This window comes from Barbatula barbatula (genome assembly GCF_947034865.1).
Source record: "Barbatula barbatula genome assembly, chromosome: 18".
NCBI lineage: Eukaryota > Metazoa > Chordata > Actinopteri > Cypriniformes > Nemacheilidae > Barbatula > Barbatula barbatula.
In genome coordinates, this window is record NC_136781.1 from 1,565,256 (window position 1) to 1,589,355 (window position 24,100).

Here is a 24,100-nt window from a genome sequence, read left to right on the forward strand (position 1 = left end):
GTTTTAGATTGCAGTTACGTCTTGCAATGAGAGACAAACTCAAAAGAACTTCAGAACTTACAAAGAAAAAAACAGCACCTGTTACTTCCACTCCCATGTCAGACGATTCAGATAACACAGACATTGACATGTTTGAAAACAACGAGCAGAGAAGATCAAGGAAAAGAGTAAGCAATGTTTTGATTTTATATCAAATAATTGTAAAGGTTTTTTTTCACTCTGATCTTTATTCTGTAATACAGTTCTAATTTAGTTTCTAGAAGTATCAAGGTCACGTTTTGGCTTCCTTCACCTCTGTTTTTCCACTTTGTCTCAAAAGGAGCTTCATGTTATGATGCAGACGGTCGTAAGTTGTTCGTCCGATGACTAATGCAGCATGTTTTAGCTTTTGTTCCAATAAGATACAATCTCCTCTGTGCAGGAGCTTTTGTAACCACCATTTGTCAGAAAAACAAGCCTCAGGTTCATGCACAACAACATTCTTCCAAATATCTTCTGAGGGTGAGTAAATGATGACAGAATATTAATTTTGGGTGAAGTACCACTTTAAACCATAGATCTATACAAAACATACAGTATCATGGATCAAAACCCCCTATAATATTGTTCAGATAACACAATATTAAAAACTGAAAATGTTTCTAAATCCTGTTTGACATGTACTGTGACCCTGAAAAAGAAAGTTAATCCACTTAAAGTTAAACATATACAGGTGAAAGAAAAAAGGGAACCTGATGCCAGCTCCAGATTGAAATATATATAGAGACAGAACCACTAAAGTACTGAACCACTGAAGAGCAGACCCGACCTCTCGATCAAACAACTGAGAGGCTTACACGCACACACATACGCACTGTGGTTTGTCTGGTTAGCGTAAGTGCCAGCCAAGTGCTGAGCTACATGGAAATGCTAACAGACAGCTTTCTTCATGTATATTAAAGCATTTGGTTTACCTAGCAGTTTACCTGCCAATTGTTTTCACCTGCTGAGAAACTGTTAAACACCAATGAACTGCACAAAATCTCAATCTCACTCTCTTATATAACAGCACTAATTCCTACAGCCAACACATATCAGTTCTCTGTAGCTCAATTTACATTTCTGGACCGGTCAATCTGGTGTCCCAGTGACCTAACTGTGTTCCCTCCTATACGACCCAGGGCTCCATCACCAAACAGATTAAAGCACAGATCTGGTCAGTCCTAAACCCATGTGCTAAATGCTCAGCTGGTCCTGGCACACAGATCAAAGGGTTTGCACAATAACAACGTCGTCAAAACTTAAAGCAATATAAAGATTGAACTAACAAACAAACAACCAACAGAATAAACATCTCACTTTAACCTAGGCAATAGTCATTCTTTCATTCCAGCACAGAACATTCTGCGAACAAAGCAACTGGAATCAGTAAACAAAGAAACAGTCTTCCATGCTTGCTGTTACCATAGCAACTGGGGTGGAAAACAAGACCAAAATATCTGAATGATGCTTGCTCCAAGTGTTAATCAAAAAGAAATATTCTGAAAATGTCATGGTTATGTTGCCTGGATATCATGTTCAGAAATCACGTCACAGCAACTATTGTAAATCTTTACTGAAGCGTGTTTGGTACAAAGTCAAAGGTTCTTCGAGCAATGTAAATCTAATTCTGTTTGCCTCTGTTTTTCAAAGAATTTACAGACGGAGTATGCTGCAGAATTTAAACGAGATGCTGAGCTGTACAGTAACTTCACTGGACTGTGTGTGTTTGCTGGACCAGACCGAAAGTTCTGCTGACTGTGCTGTACTGCAGGTCCAATCAGGTATTGCACAGTCAGCAGAACACATCCGTGATTTTCACCATTCTCAGATATCAATATTCACATCCCTGATACGTCCCACAAACTCTTTATATATCAACAGATAGAAGTAAATGTAAACACAGAGATAATCAAATTTATGGTTTATAGCATACTTTATTACAAATATGAATTAAAGAGTAGATTCTCCAAAGCAACACATTCTTTTAATTATACTAAATTTCAAATTAGTAATAAAAAATGCACAAGTGATCCAAACAAAAAAATATTTATATGAACCAGTCAAAATAACTTTTTTCCACAGCTGTAGATTCAAATGACATTTATATGTCATTGACAGAACGCTCTCTGTAGGACAACTGTACTAAACAATGATTAATAAATCTAATATTTTTTTCCATAATATACATTCACCCTTGCCATTTAGGGTATGGGTAGAGGCAATTCAATCTGCTACTTTGAATTAAATAACAGTTTCAGTACAAACAAGCATTCAAATTAATGTATCCTTTATTAAACCAGTTAAAATCCCACTGAGATATTTTCTACCAGGGAGACCTGGTCAAGATGGCAGCATAGGGTAACCACAAACAAGAAAAAACAATGTTTATGAAAACCAATATGTTTCAACTTAAAATGTAAAATGTAAGCAAATTTTGATCAAATTCTGTCTGTTGTCTATGTTTTGTCTTCCAGGGTATTGTTAAATATTCAATTAAGATCAAAATTTGTGTCAGAATTATCCCTGCTCTCCCTACATTGCCTGAGAAAAAAGAAAAAGGGGAAAAGAAAATCTAATGAACAGAAAAAGAGAACGATGAAGGAGAAATAGAGCAGGAAACAATGTGAGGAGAATTGGACAGTGAGGAATTGTGTGTGTGTGTATGTGTGTGTGTCTCAGTGTGTAGAATAAGGCCGATCCTGTCTGCATGATGAACTGAAATATGTCTGTGTCACAGCCCGCGGGGCTCAGCATATCACACATACACTTAAAGCCATGAAACTAAATCTGTTGTCATTTGAGCTACATTCAAAAAGCAACCTCATTATCCTGATGTTTATTTACACAGAAATAGACAAATAAGAAGATCATACAAATAACAGGCACACACAACTGACACCTCTCTATGTCCTCTTCACAGGGGCTGAATCTGCTCACACCATCTGCTGACAACATTACAGCAAAGCCTTCTCCATCTAAATCTATTCGGTTTAATCAAACAAGCCACATTCATCTTAAAACTCAAGCAATATATTCCTCTCTCCTGTGTCCATCTGCCTCAACAAAGTCAGTAAATATCTAGATTTCCCCATTTGATTTAAATCCATGTGTTGCTATGGATACCACATTGAACATGAATGAGATTATCAGAATGCTCAGCACAAGCAGGTTATAAAGCACCTATGTCTTCAAGACAGTTTGCCATCATACATCAAAATTTAGACAACAACTACAAAAAATAACACTTAGAAAACACAGGATCCAACACTAAAGACCCCCAAACTTTTGATAATTAAAATGATTTTTACCTCTCCGGAATCTCTCCTCCTTCGATCTGGTATCACTAGAGTATTCCTATTACTGCCAGGTGCTAGAGTAGAGCCGATACTCATTCTAGGTCCAACTAGCATGTACCGTTTGTCTCCAGATCTGTACTGAATGCTGTGACACAGAGTCCCGTCGTAATTCATATCTTGTAAATACTTGGACGAATGGTCAGTAGATTTAGAGCACTGCATTACAATCAACACGATGATACTGATGATAAAAAGCACCGACACAGAGCCCAATGTGATGATCAGATAAAATGTCACGTTGTTTTCCTCCTCGTCTTTTATTGCGTTTTTAACATCAGAAGCTGCAAAAGCCTCTTTTGGCTCCACAACTTTGACAATCACAGTCGCTGTTGCTGACAGAGAAACGTTCCCATTGTCTTTCACCAGTATAACCAGTTTATGCTGGGCCTCGTCTGTTTCTGTGAATGAGCGAAGGGTTCTTATCTGTCCTGTATAACGGTCCAAACTAAAGAGACTGTGATCACTAACTTCCAGCAGTGAAAATAATAACCAGCCGTTGTATCCTATATCTGCGTCATAGGCTCTGACTTTAGTCACCAAATGACCCGCGTTCACATTGCGGGGAATCTCCTCCACACCCTCAGCAGAACCGTTTGCACTGACTGGATATAAGATCACTGGTACATTGTCGTTCTGATCCAAAATAAACACGTTCACTGTCACGTTACTGCTCAGAGACGGAGATCCAGAGTCTGTAGCGAGAACGTGGAATTGAAATGTTTTCAGCGTTTCAAAGTCAAAACTCTTCAGTGCATAAATCTCTCCATTTTCAGAGTTAATATTAATGAATGATGCATATTTGTTTTCATCTCCAAAGATTCTCAAAATGTTATAGTTTATGACAGCATTTCCATCTAAATCACGATCAGCAGCTGACACAGAAAACAAAGATTTGCCTGGGACATTGTTTTCCATCACATAAAATGAGTAAGGGGAAAAGCTGAACTCTGGACTGTTGTCATTAACATCTGACACCTGAACAGTTATAGTCTTGACAGAAGACAAAGATGGCTGCCCAGCATCTTTGGCTACTAATGTGATGTCATACCGAGGTACAGTTTCTCTGTCAATAGATGAGGCCGTAATCAGTGAGTAAATGTTATCTTGGGATGATGGTGTTAACCTGAAAGGCAAATCCTCAGTGATGTAGCACAACACTTTCCCATTTACACCAGAGTCCAAATCACTGACACTGATTAAAGCCACCGTGGTTCCTACTTTAGAGTTTTCAGGCACTGCACTGGAAAACGATGTCACTTCGATCTCCGGTGCATTGTCATTTACATCAATGATCTTAATGGTTATACTTTTATCTGATGTGAGCCGATAATTAACTGGGCCTTTATCTGATGCCTGGATATCTATATCATAATTGTTCATCTCTTCATAATCTATTGGGCCAATTACAGTTATTTCCCCAGTATTTAAATTTAAATCAAATAGTTTTAAAAGCTTACTGTCTATATCATTTCCAAATGTATAGAATATATCTCCATTTGGACCGTCATCCATGTCAGTAGCGTTAACCTGTATAACAATTGTGCCCACGGGGACGTTTTCCTTCAGCGTTACAGAGTAAACATCTTGTGTAAAAACTGGCATATTGTCATTAACGTCTAAAACGTCCACTACGATCTCCATCGTCCCGGTTTTTGGGGGTCGCCCTCCGTCGAGCGCAGTAAGCAGAAGCTTGTGTCTGCTGGTTGTTTCTCTATCTAACGCTTTTTGAAGAACTAAAAATGGCATTTTTCGATCCTCGCCGCGATCTTTAATCTCAATCCGGAAATGGTCATTATGACTGAGTTTGTATTGTTGAACTGAGTTCGTGGCGCTGTCGGGATCTCGTGCCGCCTGTAACTGATAGCGCGCTCCAGGTAAGGCAGATTCCGATATTTCCAATCGTTTCTCTTTCTCTGGGAATGTCGGGGCATGGTCATTCACGTCCAGAATTTCAACAGAGACGTAATGAATCTCTAAAGGGTTTTCAAGGGCAATTTTTAAATTGATGACACAGGCGCTGATACGCTCGCACACAGTCTCTCGGTCTATTTTGCCGTTTACATTTAACATCCCATCAATCTGATTTACCGTGAACAGTGAGTCGCCGGAGGTTGTAACAATCCTGAATCCCCTCTCCTTTAACGATCTAAGGTCCAGACCTAAATCCTTCGCGAGGTTTCCAACTACAGCTCCGTCTTTTTGCTCCTCTGAAATTGAAAATCGTATTTGCGCGCTGACTCCTTTCCAAAATAATATGATCAATATCATATATAAAAGCTCGAGGCGCCATGACGCCCGCACTCTTTGTTCCATTTTGTTAGAAATTACACCGACGTTGACGAAGTTAGTAAATATATTCCTCTCGCAATAGATTTAGATCCATATCAGTGATGAACAGACCGTAAAATTCCTGTTTTATGTGAAATAATCCTTACGATTTGAAGCAGGTGGCTATTGGTGGATGAGATGTCTACAGCGATCACAACCCACTGATGGAGCGCGCAAACGAAACTGCAGAGACGATGCTGCGCGATGTCTGTATGTTTGGTGCGCACTGACACCGTGCGAGTTTCGAGTTTACTGCAGACGAATCTAACGCAGAACTGGGTAACGGTGGTTTAAAAAGGCAGAGACAAATGAATACAAAATAAAATGTATGACAAAACATGGACTACAAGTGATAACTTTAGACGAGCTCAAATAAGGGTATGTTTCTCAAGATCATATAAACTTTTACAGCGGTTTAGGAGAGCTTTTAGTGTTAAGATAAAATGTTGTGAATACGGGTCCAGGTGGATAACTGGCTATAAAACCAATTTCATGAATTTAAGAACATATTAATAATAATTTATTAATAATGCTACTACATTTTTCCAAAAGTAAAACTTACAAAAACGCATATAATGTATGAGCTGAAACTGTGAAGAATAGAGTATAAGCAGCTATAAAGTGTCCGGCAAACACAGGAACTGTCCAGTCATCTCATAAATACCTTCATGTGGAGCTCATAAAGTCCTTTGAAGGAATGGCAAGAATTAGCGGTGCTGTATCCTAGACAAGGTATAGGTGCTTGAATAGAGACTGGACACTGAGCTGGTGTTTGCACAAACAATGGTTATTCACTGAATACATCAACAAATCTTCACATAATCATCCTCCTCCTGCTCCTGCAGATGCTCCAACCCTCAGCATAACAGTAATTCAACAAACTAAAACAATACTTGCGAGTTTCCAGTTTTTTACTTTGCTTCCACAAACCCACCACACAGTTTCAACATCTACTCCCATCTATACAGTAAACAAAAAATTTGTATTCTAAAATACAGGTAAAACAACTGTAAACAATTAATAAGGAAAATTCCTTCATATTAATAGTATGTTGAGCCCAATTTTACACAGATTGTTTTTAGAGTGTATGTCTTTGCAAATCACTTTGGAAATCAAAGGCTCCCTTTCCAGCCCAGTGCCAATTTAAATTATTCATGTTGTCTAAACATAAATAGACAACATGAACTTCTTTAAAACATAAGTAAACGTATTGCACAAAATAGTCAAATTAAACCAAATGTAAAGAATTTTGCTGAATAAATCAAATGAATAAGCAGCAAAAAGAGACCGTCAAATTACAAATAATAGTTGCACAAATGTATAATGGAAATGTATAGAATAAACTGATCCCCCAAAATGAAGAGCATAAACCAAGTGATTGTTGTTAATATAAATCTAATGAAATTAGACATTATCAAACTTTGTAGTCTCTTACCTCCCCAGAATCTCTTCTCCTGCGATCTGGTATCACTAGAGTATTCCTATTACTGCCAGGTGCTAGAGTGGAACCGATACTCATTCTGGGTCCAACTAGCATGTACCGTTTGTCTCCAGATCTGTACTGAATGCTGTGACACAGAGTCCCGTCGTAATTCATATCTTGTAAATACTTGGACGAACAGTCAGTAGATTTAGAGCACTGCATTACAATCAACACGATGATACTGATAATAAAAAGCACTGACACAGAGCCCAATGTGATGATCAAATAAAATGTCACGTTGTTTTCCTCCTCGTCCTTTACTGCGTTTTTAACATCAGAAGCTGCAAAAGCCTCTTTGGGCTCCACAACTTTGACAATCAAAGTCACTGTTGCCGACAGAGAAACGTTCCCATTGTCTTTCACCAGTATGACCAGTTTATGCTGGGCCTCGTCTGTTTCTGTGAATGAGCGAAGGGTTCTTATCTGTCCTGTATAACGATCCAAACTAAAGAGACTGTGATCACTTACTTCCAGCAGTGAAAATAATAACCAGCCGTTGTATCCTATATCTGCGTCATAGGCTCTGACTTTAGTCACCAAATGACCTGCGTTCACATTGCGGGGCATCTCCTCCACACCCTCAGCAGAACCGTTTGCACTGACTGGATATAAGATCACTGGAACATTGTCGTTCTGATCCAGAATAAACACGTTCACTGTCACATTACTGCTCAGAGACGGAGATCCAGAGTCTGTAGCGAGCACATGAAACTGGAATGTTTTTAAAGTTTCAAAGTCAAAACTTTTCAGCGCATAAATCTCTCCATTTTCCGGGTTAATATTAATAAAAGATGTATAGTGGTTTTCTACAGCACTGACCCTCCATATCTGATAGCTGATAATGCCACTCTCACCAGCATCTTTATCAGAAGTGTCATGATTCTGCCTGCTCTTGTCTTGATTTTCTGGTCTAGGGGCAGAATCATGACAGACCCACGTGTTTTATGTGGAGAGGATCATATTATGGTCAATCAGGACATAATATGCGTTCTCTCCTGTCTCGTCATTTGGCCCTGCCCCTCTCGTTTCTAGTATTGCTCTCCTCCTGTGTCGCATTACCCACACCTGCCTATCGTTATCCCCTTTGTTAGTCTCCCTATATAATACCCTCTTGTCTATTGTCTTGTGCTCGTTCGTTGTACATGTTTCATGCTTTTTGCCATGCCATGTCTTGGAGTCTTTGTCATTGTCATTGATAGTCTAGTCAAGTCAAGTCAAGTCAGTGTGAGTGTTTTGTTTTGTTAGTCTAGGTGTTTTTGTAGTTGTAGTTCTTGTCAAGTGTTAGTCTTCAGTTTATTGTGTTCCCTGTTTACCCCCTCGTGGGTTGTTGTTTTGTTCCTGTTTATTATTTATTAAAATCCTGTTAACCCCTTCATCGTCGGTGTCTGCCTGCACTTGGGTTCTCTTTCCGCGTTCCGTGACAGAACGAACGAGCCACTACAGAACCCAGCAGGCATCCATGGATGGTGCAACCTTTTCCCGATGGCCGTGCACCTCCGATCCTGAGTGGTGGAAGGATATGGTCTCCCAGTCCCAGGCCGGAGGAGGCCCATTCCCTTCCCAGTGCCAGCGTCCCTTGCTGGACTACGCCCGGGACATTGAGGCCAGGAAGGCATCCCTTCCCGATGTGCTGGTCCGGGCATACTTGGTGGCTGGGATGGACGATCCTCCGCCTTTTCCGGAGCGGGAGGAGATGGTGTATCAACCGTTCCCGCGCTTGGTAAAGCAGCTGCAGCTTCGAGAGGAGCTACGTAGAAGCTCCTCTTCCAGTTGCTATCCAGCCTCTCGTTCCGGTCTGGCGTCTGTCCCGGAGCACTGTGTCCTGGGTGTGGTCACCCGGGGAAGGTCCACTCAACCACCTACAGCCTCCCCACCCGCAGTCAGCTTTGGTGGAAAGCGTGGGAGACGGGAATCCTGGGGGTCCTCGTCCGAGGCCTCCAATCCCGAGCCGCCCGTGCCCTTCTCGTCATTCCTTCAGCCGACCACCAGGCGGGTGGCTCGGCTGAAGAAGAAGAGGCAACGGAGGGCGGGTCGAAGTCCGGTGGTCCCGGTGGTCCCGTCAAGTCCGGTGGTCCCGGTGGTCCCGTCAAGTCCGGTGGTCCCGGTGGTCCCGTCAAGTCCGGTGGTCCCGTCAAGTCCGGTGGTCCCGGTGGTCCCGTCAAGTCCGGTGGTCCCGTCAAGTCCGGTGGTCCCGAGTCCGGTGGTCCCGTCAAGTCCGGTGGTCCCGAGTCCGGTGGTCCCGAGTCCGGTGGTCCCGAGTCCGGTGGTCCCGAGTCCGGTGGTCCCGAGTCCGGTGGTCCCGAGTCCGGTGGTCCCGAGTCCGGTGGTCCCGAGTCCGGTGGTCCCGAGTCCGGTGGTCCCGCAGGCGCCCAGTCCTGTTCCTCAGCCGGCCTTCCAGCCGGCCTCAAGCCATGTTCCTCAGCCGGCCTTCCAGCCGGCCTCAAGCCATGTTCCTCAGCCGGCCTTCCAGCCGGCCTCAAGCCATGTTCCTCAGCCGGCCTTCCAGCCGGCCTCAAGCCATGTTCCTCAGCCGGCCTTCCAGCCGGCCTCAAGCCATGTTCCTCAGCCGGGGACTCCTACAGCCCCTGGGACTTCGCGCTCTCGAGCGCCGCCCCCCAGGGTGTCCCCCAAGTCCCCTGGGACTCCGCGCTTCCGAGCGCCAGGGACAAGAACTGTTCCCCCTTATTCCAATCCCTACGGATTTACCCCCCCGGACTCTTGTGTTCCCCCAATGAACTCTTGTGTTCCCCCACCCCCCCTCCCCTGTTTGTTATTTTTATTATGTCACCCCAACCCATTGATTATTCTTGCCTGTCTGCCCTTGTTGTTTTTTACCATGTTTTGTTGGATGTTGTCCGTTTCCCAGTCAGTCTTGTCTCGTTAGTCTGCTCCTTTGGTGAACGCCAGGGGGCGTTCATTAAAGGGGGGGGTCCTGTCATGATTCTGCCTGCTCTTGTCTTGATTTTCTGGTCTAGGGGCAGAATCATGACAGACCCACGTGTTTTATGTGGAGAGGATCATATTATGGTCAATCAGGACATAATATGCGTTCTCTCCTGTCTCGTCATTTGGCCCTGCCCCTCTCGTTTCTAGTATTGCTCTCCTCCTGTGTCGCATTACCCACACCTGCCTATCGTTATCCCCTTTGTTAGTCTCCCTATATAATACCCTCTTGTCTATTGTCTTGTGCTCGTTCGTTGTACATGTTTCATGCTTTTTGCCATGCCATGTCTTGGAGTCTTTGTCATTGTCATTGATAGTCTAGTCAAGTCAAGTCAAGTCAGTGTGAGTGTTTTGTTTTGTTAGTCTAGGTGTTTTTGTAGTTGTAGTTCTTGTCAAGTGTTAGTCTTCAGTTTATTGTGTTCCCTGTTTACCCCCTCGTGGGTTGTTGTTTTGTTCCTGTTTATTATTTATTAAAATCCTGTTAACCCCTTCATCGTCGGTGTCTGCCTGCACTTGGGTTCTCTTTCCGCGTTCCGTGACAAGAAGCTGACACAGAAAATAAAGATTTGCCTGGAACATTATTTTCTATCACATAAAATGCATAAGGAGAAGAACTGAACTCTGGGCTGTTGTCATTTACGTCTGACACCTGCACAGTTATAGTTTTAACGGAAGTCAGAGGTGGCTGCCCAGCATCTTTGGCTTCTAATGTGACTTCATAGTGAGATATTGTCTCTCTGTCTAGAGTTGATGTTGTTACTAAAGAATACGCATTGTCTTGTGATGAAGGCATTAATTTGAAAGGCATGTTCTCAGATATTGAACATAAAACCCTGCCATTTATTTCAGAATCTAAATCAGATACACTTATTAAAGCCACTGTTGTGCCGGGTTTGGAGTCCTCGGGAACAGTTTTTGAAAATGATGTCACTTCTATCTGAGGAGCATTGTCATTAACATCTGCAATTTTTATTGTTACACTTTTATCTGTTGTTAGAGGAACAATCCCTTTGTCGGAAGCTTGAATATCTATCTGATATTTATCTTTAGTCTCAAAATCCAAAAGACCCATTACAACAATTTCTCCTGTGGTTGGATTGACATGAAAAAGTTTTCGTAATTTGTAATTGACGTTATGTCCTAGTGAATAAACTACTTCACCGTTCTGACCTTCGTCGGAATCAGTTGCGTTTACCCTTAAAATTGTAGTGCCTACAGGCGTGTTTTCATCCAGCATAACGCTGTAAGTATCTTTAGTAAAAAGAGGGGCATTATCATTTATATCTAACACATCTATCGATATATCCATCGTTCCAGACTTGGGCGGTCTGCCTCCATCTAAGGCAGTCAATTGCAATTGTATAGTTTTAGTGACCTCTCGATCAAGAGGCTTTTGAAGTATCAATACAGGAACTTTGCCGTCTTCATCTCGATCTATTATTTCAATACGAAAATAATCGGTATGGCTCAGTTTATAAATCTGAACTGAGTTAGTGCCACTGTCTGGATCGCGCGCTGCCTGAAGTTGGAAACGCGCACCAGGAAGCACAGTTTCGCTGATTTCTAAACGCTTTTCCTGCTCTGGAAATTTCGGAGCGTGATCGTTCACGTCAGTTATATCAACAGTCACGTAATGAATCTCGAGTGGATTTTCTAATGCGATTTTCAGATTGACTAAACACGGGGTGATTCTCTCGCAGACCTCCTCTCTGTCTATTTTACCGTTCACATACAGCACACCGTCGTTCTGGTTGACGCTAAACAATGACTCGCCTGAAGTCGAGACGATGCGAAATCCTCTTTCCTGTAAGGCTCTTTGATCAATGCCTAAATCCTTCGCAATATTCCCCACAGCAGATCCGTCCTTCTGCTCTTCGGAGATCGAATAGCGTATTTGAGCCCAAACGGTTTCCCAGCAAAAAAGCGATAAAGCAATGAAGAAGATTTTCAATTGCCGCTCCAGCCATTTGTCATACATCCTTTGTCCCATTTTGCAACGGACACGTTCTGAAACTATTTATCCACGGCTGTACAGATACTAATCGAATAGCCACATGAGAAACAACAAAATAATCTACACTACATAGGAAAATACAAAGGAAGTCGGTGTACAAAAGCACCAAGCAAGAGGCACTACTAAATGAAGCAATGTTCGTGTAAAATTGACGACAGAGATGAGAGGTGGGCGTATTTCTGGCTCCATGAGTCACAGGTTTACACTGACACCTCGCGATCTTACACTTTCATTGCAATGGTATAGTCAAAATAAAATAACTGTTATATTTATACATACAACTCTCTACTGATATAGCGATAACATGATCAAACATAAAGTTACAATGTTGTATAATGTGAAATACAATAAAAAGAATCAGCACCAAGGACAGCGACCCTGCTGCTCTCGTGCGCTTCAAATAAACATTTCCTGTAAGTAATATTCACACTAAAGCCTAGAAAAAAGCACAGATATAGGCTGCATCGAATAGTTATATCTTTTGGTTGTTTTGGACGCGAAAAAATAAAAACAAATATCAACCAAAATTTTTTTTTTGAAATAAAGATTATAGAAAAATAAACTTCTGTAATTTTCTTACCTCCCCAGAATCTCTTGTCCTACGGTCAGATACCACTAGAGTATTCCTATTACTGCCAGGTGCTAGAGTAGAGCCGATACTCATTCTGGGTCCAACTAGCATGTACCGTTTGTCTCCAGATCTGTACTGAATGCTGTGACACAGAGTCCCGTCGTAATTCGTTTCTTGTAGATACTTGGATGAATAGTCAGTAGATTTAGAGCACTGCATTACAATCAACACGATGATGCTGATGATAAAAAGCACAGATACAGAGCCCAATGTGATGATCAAATAAAATGTCACGTTGTTGTTTTCATAATTGTCTTCTACTGTGTTTTTAACATCAGATGCTGCAAAAGCCTCTTTTGGCTCCACAACTTTGACAATCACAGTCGCTGTTGCTGACAGAGAAACGTTCCCATTGTCTTTCACCAGTATGACCAGTTTATGTTGGGCCTCGTCTGTTTCTGTGAATGAGCGAAGGGTTCTTATCTGTCCTGTATAGCGTTCCAAACTAAAGAGACTGTGATCACTAACTTCCTGCAGGGAAAATAATAACCAGCCGTTGTATCCTATATCTGCGTCATAGGCTCTGACTTTAGTCACCAAATGACCTGCGTTCACATTGCGGGGAATCTCCTCCACACCCTCAGCAGAACCGTTTGCACTGACTGGATATAAGATCACTGGAACATTGTCGTTCTGATCCAGAATAAACACGTTCACTGTCACGTTACTGCTCAGAGACGGAGATCCAGAGTCTGTAGCGAGCACATGAAACTGGAATGTTTTTAAAGTTTCAAAGTCAAAACTTTTCAGCGCATAAATATCTCCATTTTCTGGGTTAATATTAATAAAAGATGTATAGTGGTTTTCTACACCACTGTCCCTCCATATCTGATATCTAACAATGCCACTCTCACCAGCATCTTTATCAGAAGCTGACACAGAAAATAAAGATTTGCCTGGAACATTATTTTCTATCACATAAAATGCATAAGGAGAAGAACTGAACTCTGGGCTGTTGTCATTTACATCTGACACCTGCACAGTTATAGTTTTAACAGAAGACAGAGGTGGCTGCCCAGCATCTTTAGCTTCTAATGTGACTTCATAGTGAGATATTGTCTCTCTGTCTAGAGCTGATGTTGTTACTAAAGAATACGCATTGTCTTGTGATGAAGGCAATAATTTGAAAGGTATGTCATCAGGTATTAAACAGGAAACTCTACCATTTGTTTCAGAATCTAAATCAGATACACTTATTAAAGCCACTGTTGTGCCCGGTTTGGAGTCCTCAGGAACAGTTTTTGAAAATGATGTCACTTCTATCTGAGGAGCATTGTCATTTACATCTGCAATTTTTATAGTTACACTTTTATCTGTTGTTAGAGGAACAATCCCTTTGTCAGAAGCTTGAATGTCTATCTCATATACATCTTTTAATTCAAAATCTAAAAGACCTATCACAATAATATCTCCAGTAATTGGGTTAACATCAAAGAATTTATCGTTTACGTCCTGTCCTAATGAATAAACTACTTCGCCATTCTGACCGTCGTCTGAATCGGTTGCGTTTACCCTTAATATTGTTGTACCTATAGGCGTGTTTTCATTCAGCACTACACTGTACGTATCTTTAGTGAAAATGGGTGCATTGTCATTTATATCTAACACATCTATCTTTATCTCCATAGTTCCATACTTTGGCGGTCTACCTCCATCTAAAGCAGTTAATTGCAATGCTATACGTTTTGCAATCTCTCGATCAAGAGGCTTTTGTAAAATTAACACGGGAACTTTGCCGTCTCGATCACGATCTTTAATATCAATGCGAAAATAATCGGTGTTGCTCAATTTATAAATCTGAACTGAATTACTGCCAGTGTCTGGATCGCGCGCCGCCTGAAGTTGGAAACGCGCACCAGGAAGCACAGTTTCGCTGATTTCTAAACGCTTTTCCTGCTCTGGAAATTTCGGAGCGTGATCGTTCACGTCAGTTATATCAACAGTCACGTAATGAATCTCGAGTGGATTTTCTAAAGCGATTTTCAGATTGACTAAACACGGGGTGATTCTCTCGCAGACCTCCTCTCTGTCTATTTTACCGTTCACATACAGCACACCGTCGTTCTGGTTGACGCTAAACAATGACTCGCCTGAAGTCGAGACGATGCGAAATCCTCTTTCCTGTAAGGCTCTTTGATCAATGCCTAAATCCTTCGCAATATTCCCCACAGCAGATCCGTCCTTCTGCTCTTCGGAGATCGAATAGCGTATTTGAGCCCAAACGGTTTCCCAGCAAAAAAGCGATAAAGCAATGAAGAAGATTTTCAATTGCCGCTCCAGCCATTTGTCATACATCCTTTGTCCCATTTTGCAACGGACACGTTCTGAAACAATTTATCCACGGCTGTACAGATACTAATCGAATAGCCACATGAGAAACAACAAAATAATCTACACTACATAGGAAAATACAAAGGAAGTCGGTGTACAAAAGCACCAAGCAAGAGGCACTACTAAATGAAGCAATGTTCGTGTAAAATTGACGACAGAGATCAGAGGTGGGCGTATTTCTGGCTCCATGAGTCACAGGTTTACACTGACACCTCGCGATCTTACTCTTTCATTGCAATGGTATAGTCAAACTAAAATAACTGTTATATTTATACATACAACTCTCTACTGATATAGCGATAACATGATCAAACATAAAGTTACAATGTTGTATAATGTGAAATACAATAAAAAGAATCAGCACCAAGGACAGCGACCCTGCTGCTCTCGTGCGCTTCAAATAAACATTTCCTGTAAGTAATATTCACACTAAAGCCTAGACAAAGCACAGATATAGGCTGCATCGAATAGTTATATCTTTTGGTTGTTTTGGACGCGAAAAAATAAAAACAAATATCAACCAAATTTTTTTTTGAAATAAAGATTATAGAAAAATAAACTTCTGTAATTTTCTTACCTCCCCAGAATCTCTTGTCCTACGGTCAGATACGACTAGAGTATTCCTATTACTGCCAGGGGCAAGAGTAGAGCCGATACTCATTCTGGGTCCAACTAGCATGTACCGTTTGTCTCCAGATCTGTACTGAATGCTGTGACACAGAGTCCCGTCGTAATTCGTTTCTTGTAGATACTTGGACGAATAGTCAGTAGATTTAGAGCACTGCATTACAATCAACACGATGATACTGATGATAAAAAGCACCGACACAGAGCCCAATGTGATGATCAAATAAAATGTCACGTTGTTTTCCTCCTCGTCTTTTACTGTGTTTGTAACATCAGAAGCTGCAAAAGCCTCTTTGGGCTCCACAACTTTTATAATCACAGTCGCTGTTGCTGAGAGAGAAACGTTCCCATTGTCTTTCACCAGTATGACCAGTTTATGCTGGGCCTCGTCTGTTTCTGTGAATGAGCGAAGGGTTCTTATCTGTCCTGTGTAACGATCCAAACTAAAGAGACTGTGATCACTAACTTCCAGCAGTGAAAATAATAACCAGCCGTTGTATCCTATATCTGCGTCATAGGCTCTGACTTTAGTCACCAAATGACCCGCGTTCACATTGCGGGGAATCTCCTCCACACCCTCAGCAGAACCGTTTGCACTGACTGGATATAAGATCACTGGAACATTGTCGTTTTGATCCAAAATAAACACGTTCACTGTCACATTACTGCTCAGAGACGGAGATCCAGAGTCTGTAGCGAGTACTTGGAAATTGAACATTTTAACATCTTCAAAGTCGAAACTTTTCAACGCATAAATCTCTCCATTTTCTGAGTTAATATTAATAAAAGATGTATATTTGTTTTCTTCGCTACTGTCTCTCCATATTTGATAGCTGACCACAGCATTTTCATTTGAGTCTCTATCTGAAGCAGAAACAGAAAATAAAGATTTTCCTGGGACGTTTTTTTCAATGACATAAAACGCATAGGGTGAAAAAGAGAATTCGGGGCTGTTGTCATTTACGTCTGATATCAGGACAGTTATAGTTTTAACAGACGACAGTGATGGCTGACCCGCGTCACTTGCAACTAATGTGATGTCATATTGAAATGTTGCTTCCCTGTCAAGAAACGCTGATGTAACTAATGAGTAAATATTATCCTGTGTGGACGACATCAGCTTGAAAGGTATACCATCAGAAAGTGAACAGGAGATTTTGCCATTGAGACCAGAGTCTAAATCAGAAACACTTATTAACGCCACTGTCGTTCCAGATTTTGTGTCTTCTGGAATTGCACTTGAAAACGATGTCACCTCTATTTCTGGAGCATTGTCATTAACATCGGCAATGCTAATGAATATACTTTTATCCGTTGCGAGTGGAATGGTGCCTTTGTCAGATGCTTCGATGTCAATCTCATATTTATCTTTGACTTCAAAATCCAAAATACCCTTTACAATAACTTCGCCAGTGACTGAATTAACTTCAAAAAGTTTGCGTAAATTATTATTGACATTACTTCCCAAAGCATAAACTACCTCACCGTTTTGCCCCTCGTCTGAATCGGTGGCGTTAACTCGCAATATTGTTGTGCCCACAGGTGCATTTTCATTCAGCGTAACTGTGTAAGTTTCCTTCGAAAAAACAGGCACATTATCGTTTACATCTAGTACATCGATCAGTATTTCAATTGATCCAGATTTAGGAGGTCTCCCCCCATCTAAAGCAGTCAATTCTAACCTCAGGTTTTCAGTCACTTCCCTGTCAAGCGGCTTGTGTAAAATCAGAATCGGAATTTTACCATCTTCTCTATCTTTAATTTCCAGACGAAAGTGGTCGTTAAGTTTAAGTTTGTAAGTCTGAACCGAATTTATTCCAGTGTCAGGATCACGGGCTGCCTGTAGCGGATAGCGCGCTCCTGGCATAACAGATTCCCATATTTCCAGCCGTTTTTCATTCTCGGGAAACAATGGACTGTGGTCGTTTATGTCTAATATCTCCACAGTGACGTAATGTATCTGTAGTGGATTTTCTAAAGCGATTTTTAAATTAATTAAGCACGGAGTAATTCTTTCACACACCGCCTCTCTGTCTATTTTTCCGTTCACATACAGCACACCGTCATTCTGGTTGACGCTGAACAATGACTCGCCTGAGGTTGAGACGATGCGAAATCCTCGTTCCTTTAAGGTTCTGTGATCAATACCCAAATCCTTCGCAATGTTTGCAACTGAAGCTCCTTCTTTCAGCTCCTCAGAAACGGAATATCGTACCTGTCCAAAAACTGTTCTGCATAACAAAAGCGATACAGCAATGAAGGCGAGCTTCGCAGTCAGCTGCAGGCGAAGTGACCGTCCTCTTTGTTCCATTTCTCATAAATTACAAAGACCTTCCCGTGCAACTTTACTGCAAATCTACAAATAATAGTTGAATAATCCCATCAATGCTGTGTGAATGAAATTAATCAGACAACGCAAAAACGCGGTGCTGCAAATATACAAGCCAAACCGCACCAGTGGTGGATATGAGAAAACATACGAATAAACCAAGTGGGTGGAATAAACTGATCAACTGTTTGACGTCATGAGCCTTTCTCTGTGTATACACTGACATCTAGCGATCTCAATGCTTTCCTGTCATTGCCAATAACACCTTATAATCAGTAAAAATTATATGATTCATTATTCACATTTACCAGTTCTCAAAATTAATTCAAAGTGAGAGAGAGCGAAACAGTGATACAGCAAGACAGCTTCAAAAGTAGACAAATATGTCACAAATTATAGCAATTATTATTTCAATACTTTAAAGCAAATGACTAACCCATGATACCAGTTCTAACACAAACATTAGTATTTTAAAGCTTAATAAAACAAACATTCGTTACGCAAACAAGTAGACAGACAGAGAACACATTTGTATGTCTAGAAATCGACACAACAACTCCACAGTGAGAACATAAACTGAGAGATTGTTGCAAATGTGTATTTATTGATGCTAATGGAATTCAACATGGCCAAACACTTAGTCTCTTACCTCCCCAGAATCTCTTCTCCTGCGATCTGGTATCACTAGAGTATTCCTATTACTGCCAGGTGCTAGAGTGGAACCAATACTCATTCTGGGTCCAACTAGCATGTACCGTTTGTCTCCAGATCTGTATTGAATGCTGTGACACATAGTCCCGTCGTAATTCGTATCTTGTAGATACTTGGACGAATAGTCAGTAGATTTAGAGCACTGCATTACAATCAACACGATGATACTGATGATAAAAAGCACCGACACAGAGCCCAATGTGATGATCAAATAAAATGTCACGTTGTTTTCCTCCTCGTCCTTTACTGCGTTTGTAACATCAGAAGCTGCAAAAGCCTCTTTGGGCTCCACAACTTTGACAATCACAGTCGCTGTTGCTGACAGAGAAACGTTCCCATTGTCTTTCACCAGTATGACCAGTTTATGCTGGGCCTCGTCTGTTTCTGTGAATGAGCGAAGGGTTCTTATCTGTCCTGTATAGCGGTCCAAACTAAAGAGACTGTGATCACTAACTTCCTGCAGGGAAAATAATAACCAGCCGTTGTATCCTATATCTGCGTCATAGGCTCTGACTTTAGTCACCAAATGACCCGCGTTCACATTGCGGGGAATCTCCTCCACACCCTCAGCAGAACCGTTTGCACTGACTGGATATAAGATCACTGGAACATTGTCGTTCTGATCCAAAATAAACACGTTCACTGTCACGTTACTGCTCAGAGATGGAGATCCAGAGTCTGTAGCAAGAACTTGGAAATGAAAAGACTTGACTGTTTCGAAATCAAAACTTTTTAAAGCATGTATATGTCCACTTTCAGGGTCAATTTGGAAAGACGATGCCATGTTGTTTCGAGTTCCATCACCACGAATCATGGAATAACTAATAACTGCGTTTTCATTTAAGTCTTTATCAGAAGCCCTTACAGAAAATATGGAATTACTGGGGGCGTTATTTTCTGGTAAATAAAGTTCTAAAGGATTCTGTGAGAACTCAGGGACATTATCATTCACATCTGACACCTGAATTCTCAGAGTTTTATAGGCAGATAAAGTAGGATATCCTAAGTCGGTTGCTGTAATAGTAACATCATAATATGAAACCAGTTCACGATCTAACCGTTTTTTTGTTACTAACGAGTACGTGTTATCTTGGACTGACGATTTTAACTCGAATGGCACGCCGTCTGTCAGACTGCAAATTACTTTTCCGTTGATACCAAAATCTTTATCAGTTACACTAATAAATGATATGACTGTGCCTATTTTGGAGTTCTCTGAAACCACGTTGGACAACGAGGTGACATCTATTTGTGGTTGGTTATCATTAACGTCTATAATTTTTATGATAACTCTACAGTCAACTGTCCGTGGAGGCTGTCCTTTATCCATGGCTTGGACATTTAACCTGTACACCTCGTTTTCCTCATAATCAACCTCTCTTTTAATAGTAATTTCTCCAGTTATGCTGTCTAAAGAAAAAATGTTATTTGCGGAATTCTTTGACGATTTTCTCAGAGAATATTCAACCTCTCCGTTTGCACCACTGTCAGCATCGCTTGCATTAACGAAAACAACTACTGTCCCTATAGGCGCGTTTTCATTTAGTGTTACTGTATATGTGTCCATGCTAAAAACAGGACTGTTATCATTTGTATCCTGTATAGCGACTGTGATATTTAAAGAACCAGACTTTGGAGGACTCCCACCATCTAACGCAGTTAGGACTAAACTGTGTTTAGCATGCTGTTCTCTGTCTAATAGCTTTTGGACTACAAGAAATATAATTTTGTCGTCATCTTCGCCGTCTTTCAACTGTAACTGAAAATGATCATTTTGTTGCAGTTTATAAGAACGAACTGAATTACTTCCAGAATCCAGGTCACGCGCAGTCGGCAGTTCAAATCGCGCACCAGGATGCGTATTTTCCGGTATTTCTAAGTATAAATTATTTTCCGGAAAGATAGGATAGTGATCGTTAACATCGGTAACCTCGACAACAATGTAATGAATTTCAAGAGGATTTTCAACAACAAGTTTTAGGTTTATCAAGCATGCGCTGTTGCCGTCGCATATCTCCTCTCTGTCGATTTTTTTATGAACGTTCATCAGGCCATTGTTCTGATTTACCTGGAAAAGGGCATCATTAGATCCAGACACAATGCGAAGCCGTCTGTCCGTCAACGTGCTGATATCAAGACCCAAATCCTTCGCAATATTTCCCACGATAAATCCTTCTTTTATTTCCTCTGGAATATAATATTTTATCTGCGCTGAAACCTGGAGTCCGAAGCACAACAGAAAGGCGAAAGAAAGAGCGGTCCCCCAGCACTCCCATTTGCGTCTTTGTCCTTGAGCTTCCATCATAAATGCTGTATAATGTGCGCTTTGGATTTGTAAGAGGAACAGGCTATAGGACCATCATCATTTCGGTGTCTTTTAAAATCGCTTGAGCACACCCCAGGGATACTGTGATCAAAAAAGTGTCATATATAACGTCATAGCAGTGGGAGGGCTAAAACCATTTCACTGTGCAACACTGACATCGTGCGATGTCACGCCCTCAATAAATAACTATCAAGCCATAAACAGATCAGGATTAGGTAGCACCGCTAGCACAAACATGCATGTCACCAAAACGCAACTTTGCTTATCTCAGCTGTTAAGTAAACATTCAGTAATATCGGTTTAAAACTAAGACAACTGAACACCAGCAAATACAGAAACTATTATTTGAAGAGTTTGTTTCCAAAATGAGATAACTCCAAATACATGTTTTTACTGTGCATTCCACTTAATAAAAACCAAAATGCAGATGCTTTGTTTTGATTTAAACCATAATAACTGAAATAATGCAGCTCAGTAACACAATAAAAACATGATAACATGTAATTTTATCAAGTCATTTTGGAACCAAACTCTTCATTTATACTCAATTGAACGTCGTTAAGGTTCCTTTGTGTGACGGTACATAGGCAATTTGTGCAAGAACTATGCAGAGATTCTTACCTCTCCAGAATCTCTCCTCCTTCGATCTGGTATCACTAGAGTATTCCTATTACTGCCAGGTGCTAGAGTAGAGCCGATACTCATTCTGGGTCCAACTAGCATGTACCGTTTGTCTCCAGATCTGTACTGAATGCTGTGACACAGAGTCCCGTCGTAATTCGTATCTTGTAAATACTTGGACGAATAGTCAGTAGATTTAGAGCACTGCATTACAATCAACACGATGATACTGATGATAAAAAGCACCGACACAGAGCCCAATGTGATGATCAGATAAAATGTCACGTTGTTTTCCTCCTCGTCTTTTACTGGATTTTTAACATCAGAAGCTGCAAAAGCCTCTTTGGGCTCCACAACTTTGACAATCACAGTCGCTGTTGCTGACAGAGAAACGTTCCCATTGTCTTTCACCAGTATGACCAGTTTCTGCTGGGCCTCGTCTGTTTCTGTGAATGAGCGAAGTGTTCTTATTTGTCCTGTATAACGATCCAAACTACAGAGACTGTGATCACTAACTTCCTGCAGTGAAAATAATAACCAGCCATTGTATCCTATATCTGCGTCATAGGCTCTGACTTTAGTCACCAAATGACCTGCGTTCACATTGCGGGGAATCTCCTCCACACCCTCAGCAGAACCGTTTGCACTGACTGGATATAAGATCACTGGAACATTGTCGTTCTGATCCAAAATGAACACGTTCACTGTCACGTTACTGCTCAGAGACGGAGATCCAGAGTCTGTAGCGAGAACTTGAAAATGTAAAGTTTTTACGGTTTCAAAGTCAAAACTCTTTAGCGCATAAATCTCTCCATTTTCAGAGTTAATATTGAAGAAAGATGGTAATTTGTTTCTGTCACTACCGTCTCTCCATATCTGATAGCTGATTACAGCATTTTCGTTCGAGTCTTTATCTGAAGCAGACACAGAAAATAATGATTTTCCTGGGACATTATTTTCAACGACATAAAACGCATAGGGTGAAAAAGAGAATTCTGGGCTATTGTCATTTACATCTGATATCAGAACAGTTATAGTTTTAACAGACGACAATGATGGATGACCCGCGTCTCTGGCAACTAAAGTAATGTCATACTGTAACTTAGTTTCCCGGTCTAAAGTCGATATGGAAACTAACGAATATGTATTATCTTGTGATGAAGGCATTAATTTAAAAGGCATATCATCTCCTACAGAACAGGAGACTTTGCCATTGAGCCCAGAATCCATATCAGACACGCTTATTAAAGCTACTGTAGTACCTGGTCTGGAATCCTCTGGAATGGTGTTTGAAAATGATGTTACTTCTATTTCAGGTGCATTGTCATTTAAGTCAACAATCTTTACTGTAACGCTTTTATCAGTAGTAGTAGGAATCAGGCCCTTGTCAGATGCCTGTAAGTCTATCTCATAACTGTCTTTGACCTCATAATCTAAATGTCCTTTAACGGTTATTTCACCGTTGATTGGATTAATATCAAAAAGCTTTCTTTCATAATCATTAACATTTTTGCTAAACGAATAAACGATCTCACCATTTGTGCCTTCGTCAGAATCCGTAGCGTTTACTTGTATTACAATTGTACCTACAGGTGCATTTTCATTCAGCATCACAGAATAAACATCTTTCGTGAAAATAGGGACGTTGTCATTTATATCTAACACATTCACTGTTATCTCTATTGTCCCTGATTTTGCAGGCTTTCCTCCATCGACAGCCGTTAATTGCAAATTAATGGTTTGTGTCATTTCTCGGTCCAAAGGCTTTTGTAAAATCAGAATTGGAATTTTACCGTGTTGTCCACGATCCTTGACTTCGAGGCGAAAATGATCACTGTGGCTAAGTTTATAATGGTTAACAGAATTACTACCACTATCGTAATCGCGCGCTGCCTGCAGCTGAAATCGCGCACCAGGCAGGGCAGATTCTCCTATCTCTAAATGCATTTCGCTCTCAGGAAAACTTGGAGCGTGGTCGTTGATGTCCAAAATCTCAATAGTGACATAGTGGATCTCGAGTGGATCTCCTAATGCAATTTTCAGATTTACTAAACACGGGGTGATTCTCTCGCAGACCTCCTCTCTGTCTATTTTACCGTTCACATACAACACACCGTCATTCTGGTTGACGCTGAACAATGACTCGCCTGAAGTCGAGACGATGCGAAATCCTCGCTCCTTTAAGGTCCTCTGATCTATACCCAAATCCTTTCCGATATTTCCCACAGCTGCCCCGTCCTGCTGTTCTTCGGAAATGGAGTAATGTATCTGTGCACGCACCACTACGTGAAGCATAAACAATATAGATACGACTGTGATTTTCGGCCGCTCCTTCAACCGTTGCACGTAACCCCTTTGTTCCATTTTGCAGATAATACA

The 24,100-nt window shown here is 41.1% G+C and overlaps 5 protein-coding genes across 5 annotated transcripts in view; all 5 read right to left on the minus strand.

Moving 5' to 3' along the window:
* LOC306907606 (protocadherin alpha-C2-like) overlaps nt 1–5,890 on the minus strand; it is a gene marked incomplete at its 5' end in the record, with an annotated part of 92,730 nt that extends 86,840 nt beyond the window's left edge. The window contains one exon of the mRNA XM_079479820.1: nt 3,330–5,890. Coding sequence (XP_079335946.1) covers nt 3,330–5,690 — 2,361 coding nt within the window. The remainder of the gene's footprint in view (nt 1–3,329) is intronic.
* A 1,229-nt stretch (nt 5,891–7,119) lies between these two features.
* On the minus strand, nt 7,120–12,109 carry LOC306907376 (protocadherin alpha-7-like; the record flags this gene model as incomplete). Its single annotated transcript, XM_079479431.1, has 2 exons — nt 7,120–8,067; nt 10,685–12,109. The coding sequence occupies 2 exons, from the start codon at nt 12,107–12,109 to the stop codon at nt 7,120–7,122; spliced, it is 2,373 nt and encodes a 790-aa protein (XP_079335557.1).
* A 583-nt stretch (nt 12,110–12,692) lies between these two features.
* On the minus strand, nt 12,693–18,045 carry LOC306907377 (uncharacterized protein; the record flags this gene model as incomplete). The annotated part of the gene is made up of 2 exons (XM_079479432.1): nt 12,693–15,072; nt 15,668–18,045. 2 exons carry the CDS (start codon nt 18,043–18,045, stop codon nt 12,693–12,695), a joined length of 4,758 nt encoding a protein of 1,585 aa, XP_079335558.1.
* A 655-nt stretch (nt 18,046–18,700) lies between these two features.
* Nucleotides 18,701–21,076, minus strand: LOC306907609 (protocadherin gamma-C3-like; the record flags this gene model as incomplete). The annotated part of the gene is made up of 1 exon (XM_079479840.1): nt 18,701–21,076. The coding sequence occupies one exon, from the start codon at nt 21,074–21,076 to the stop codon at nt 18,701–18,703; it is 2,376 nt and encodes a 791-aa protein (XP_079335966.1).
* Nucleotides 21,077–21,703: 627 nt separating this feature from the next.
* On the minus strand, nt 21,704–24,085 carry LOC306907378 (protocadherin alpha-3-like; the record flags this gene model as incomplete). The annotated part of the gene is made up of 1 exon (XM_079479433.1): nt 21,704–24,085. One exon carries the CDS (start codon nt 24,083–24,085, stop codon nt 21,704–21,706), a length of 2,382 nt encoding a protein of 793 aa, XP_079335559.1.
* Nucleotides 24,086–24,100: the final 15 nt, after the last annotated feature.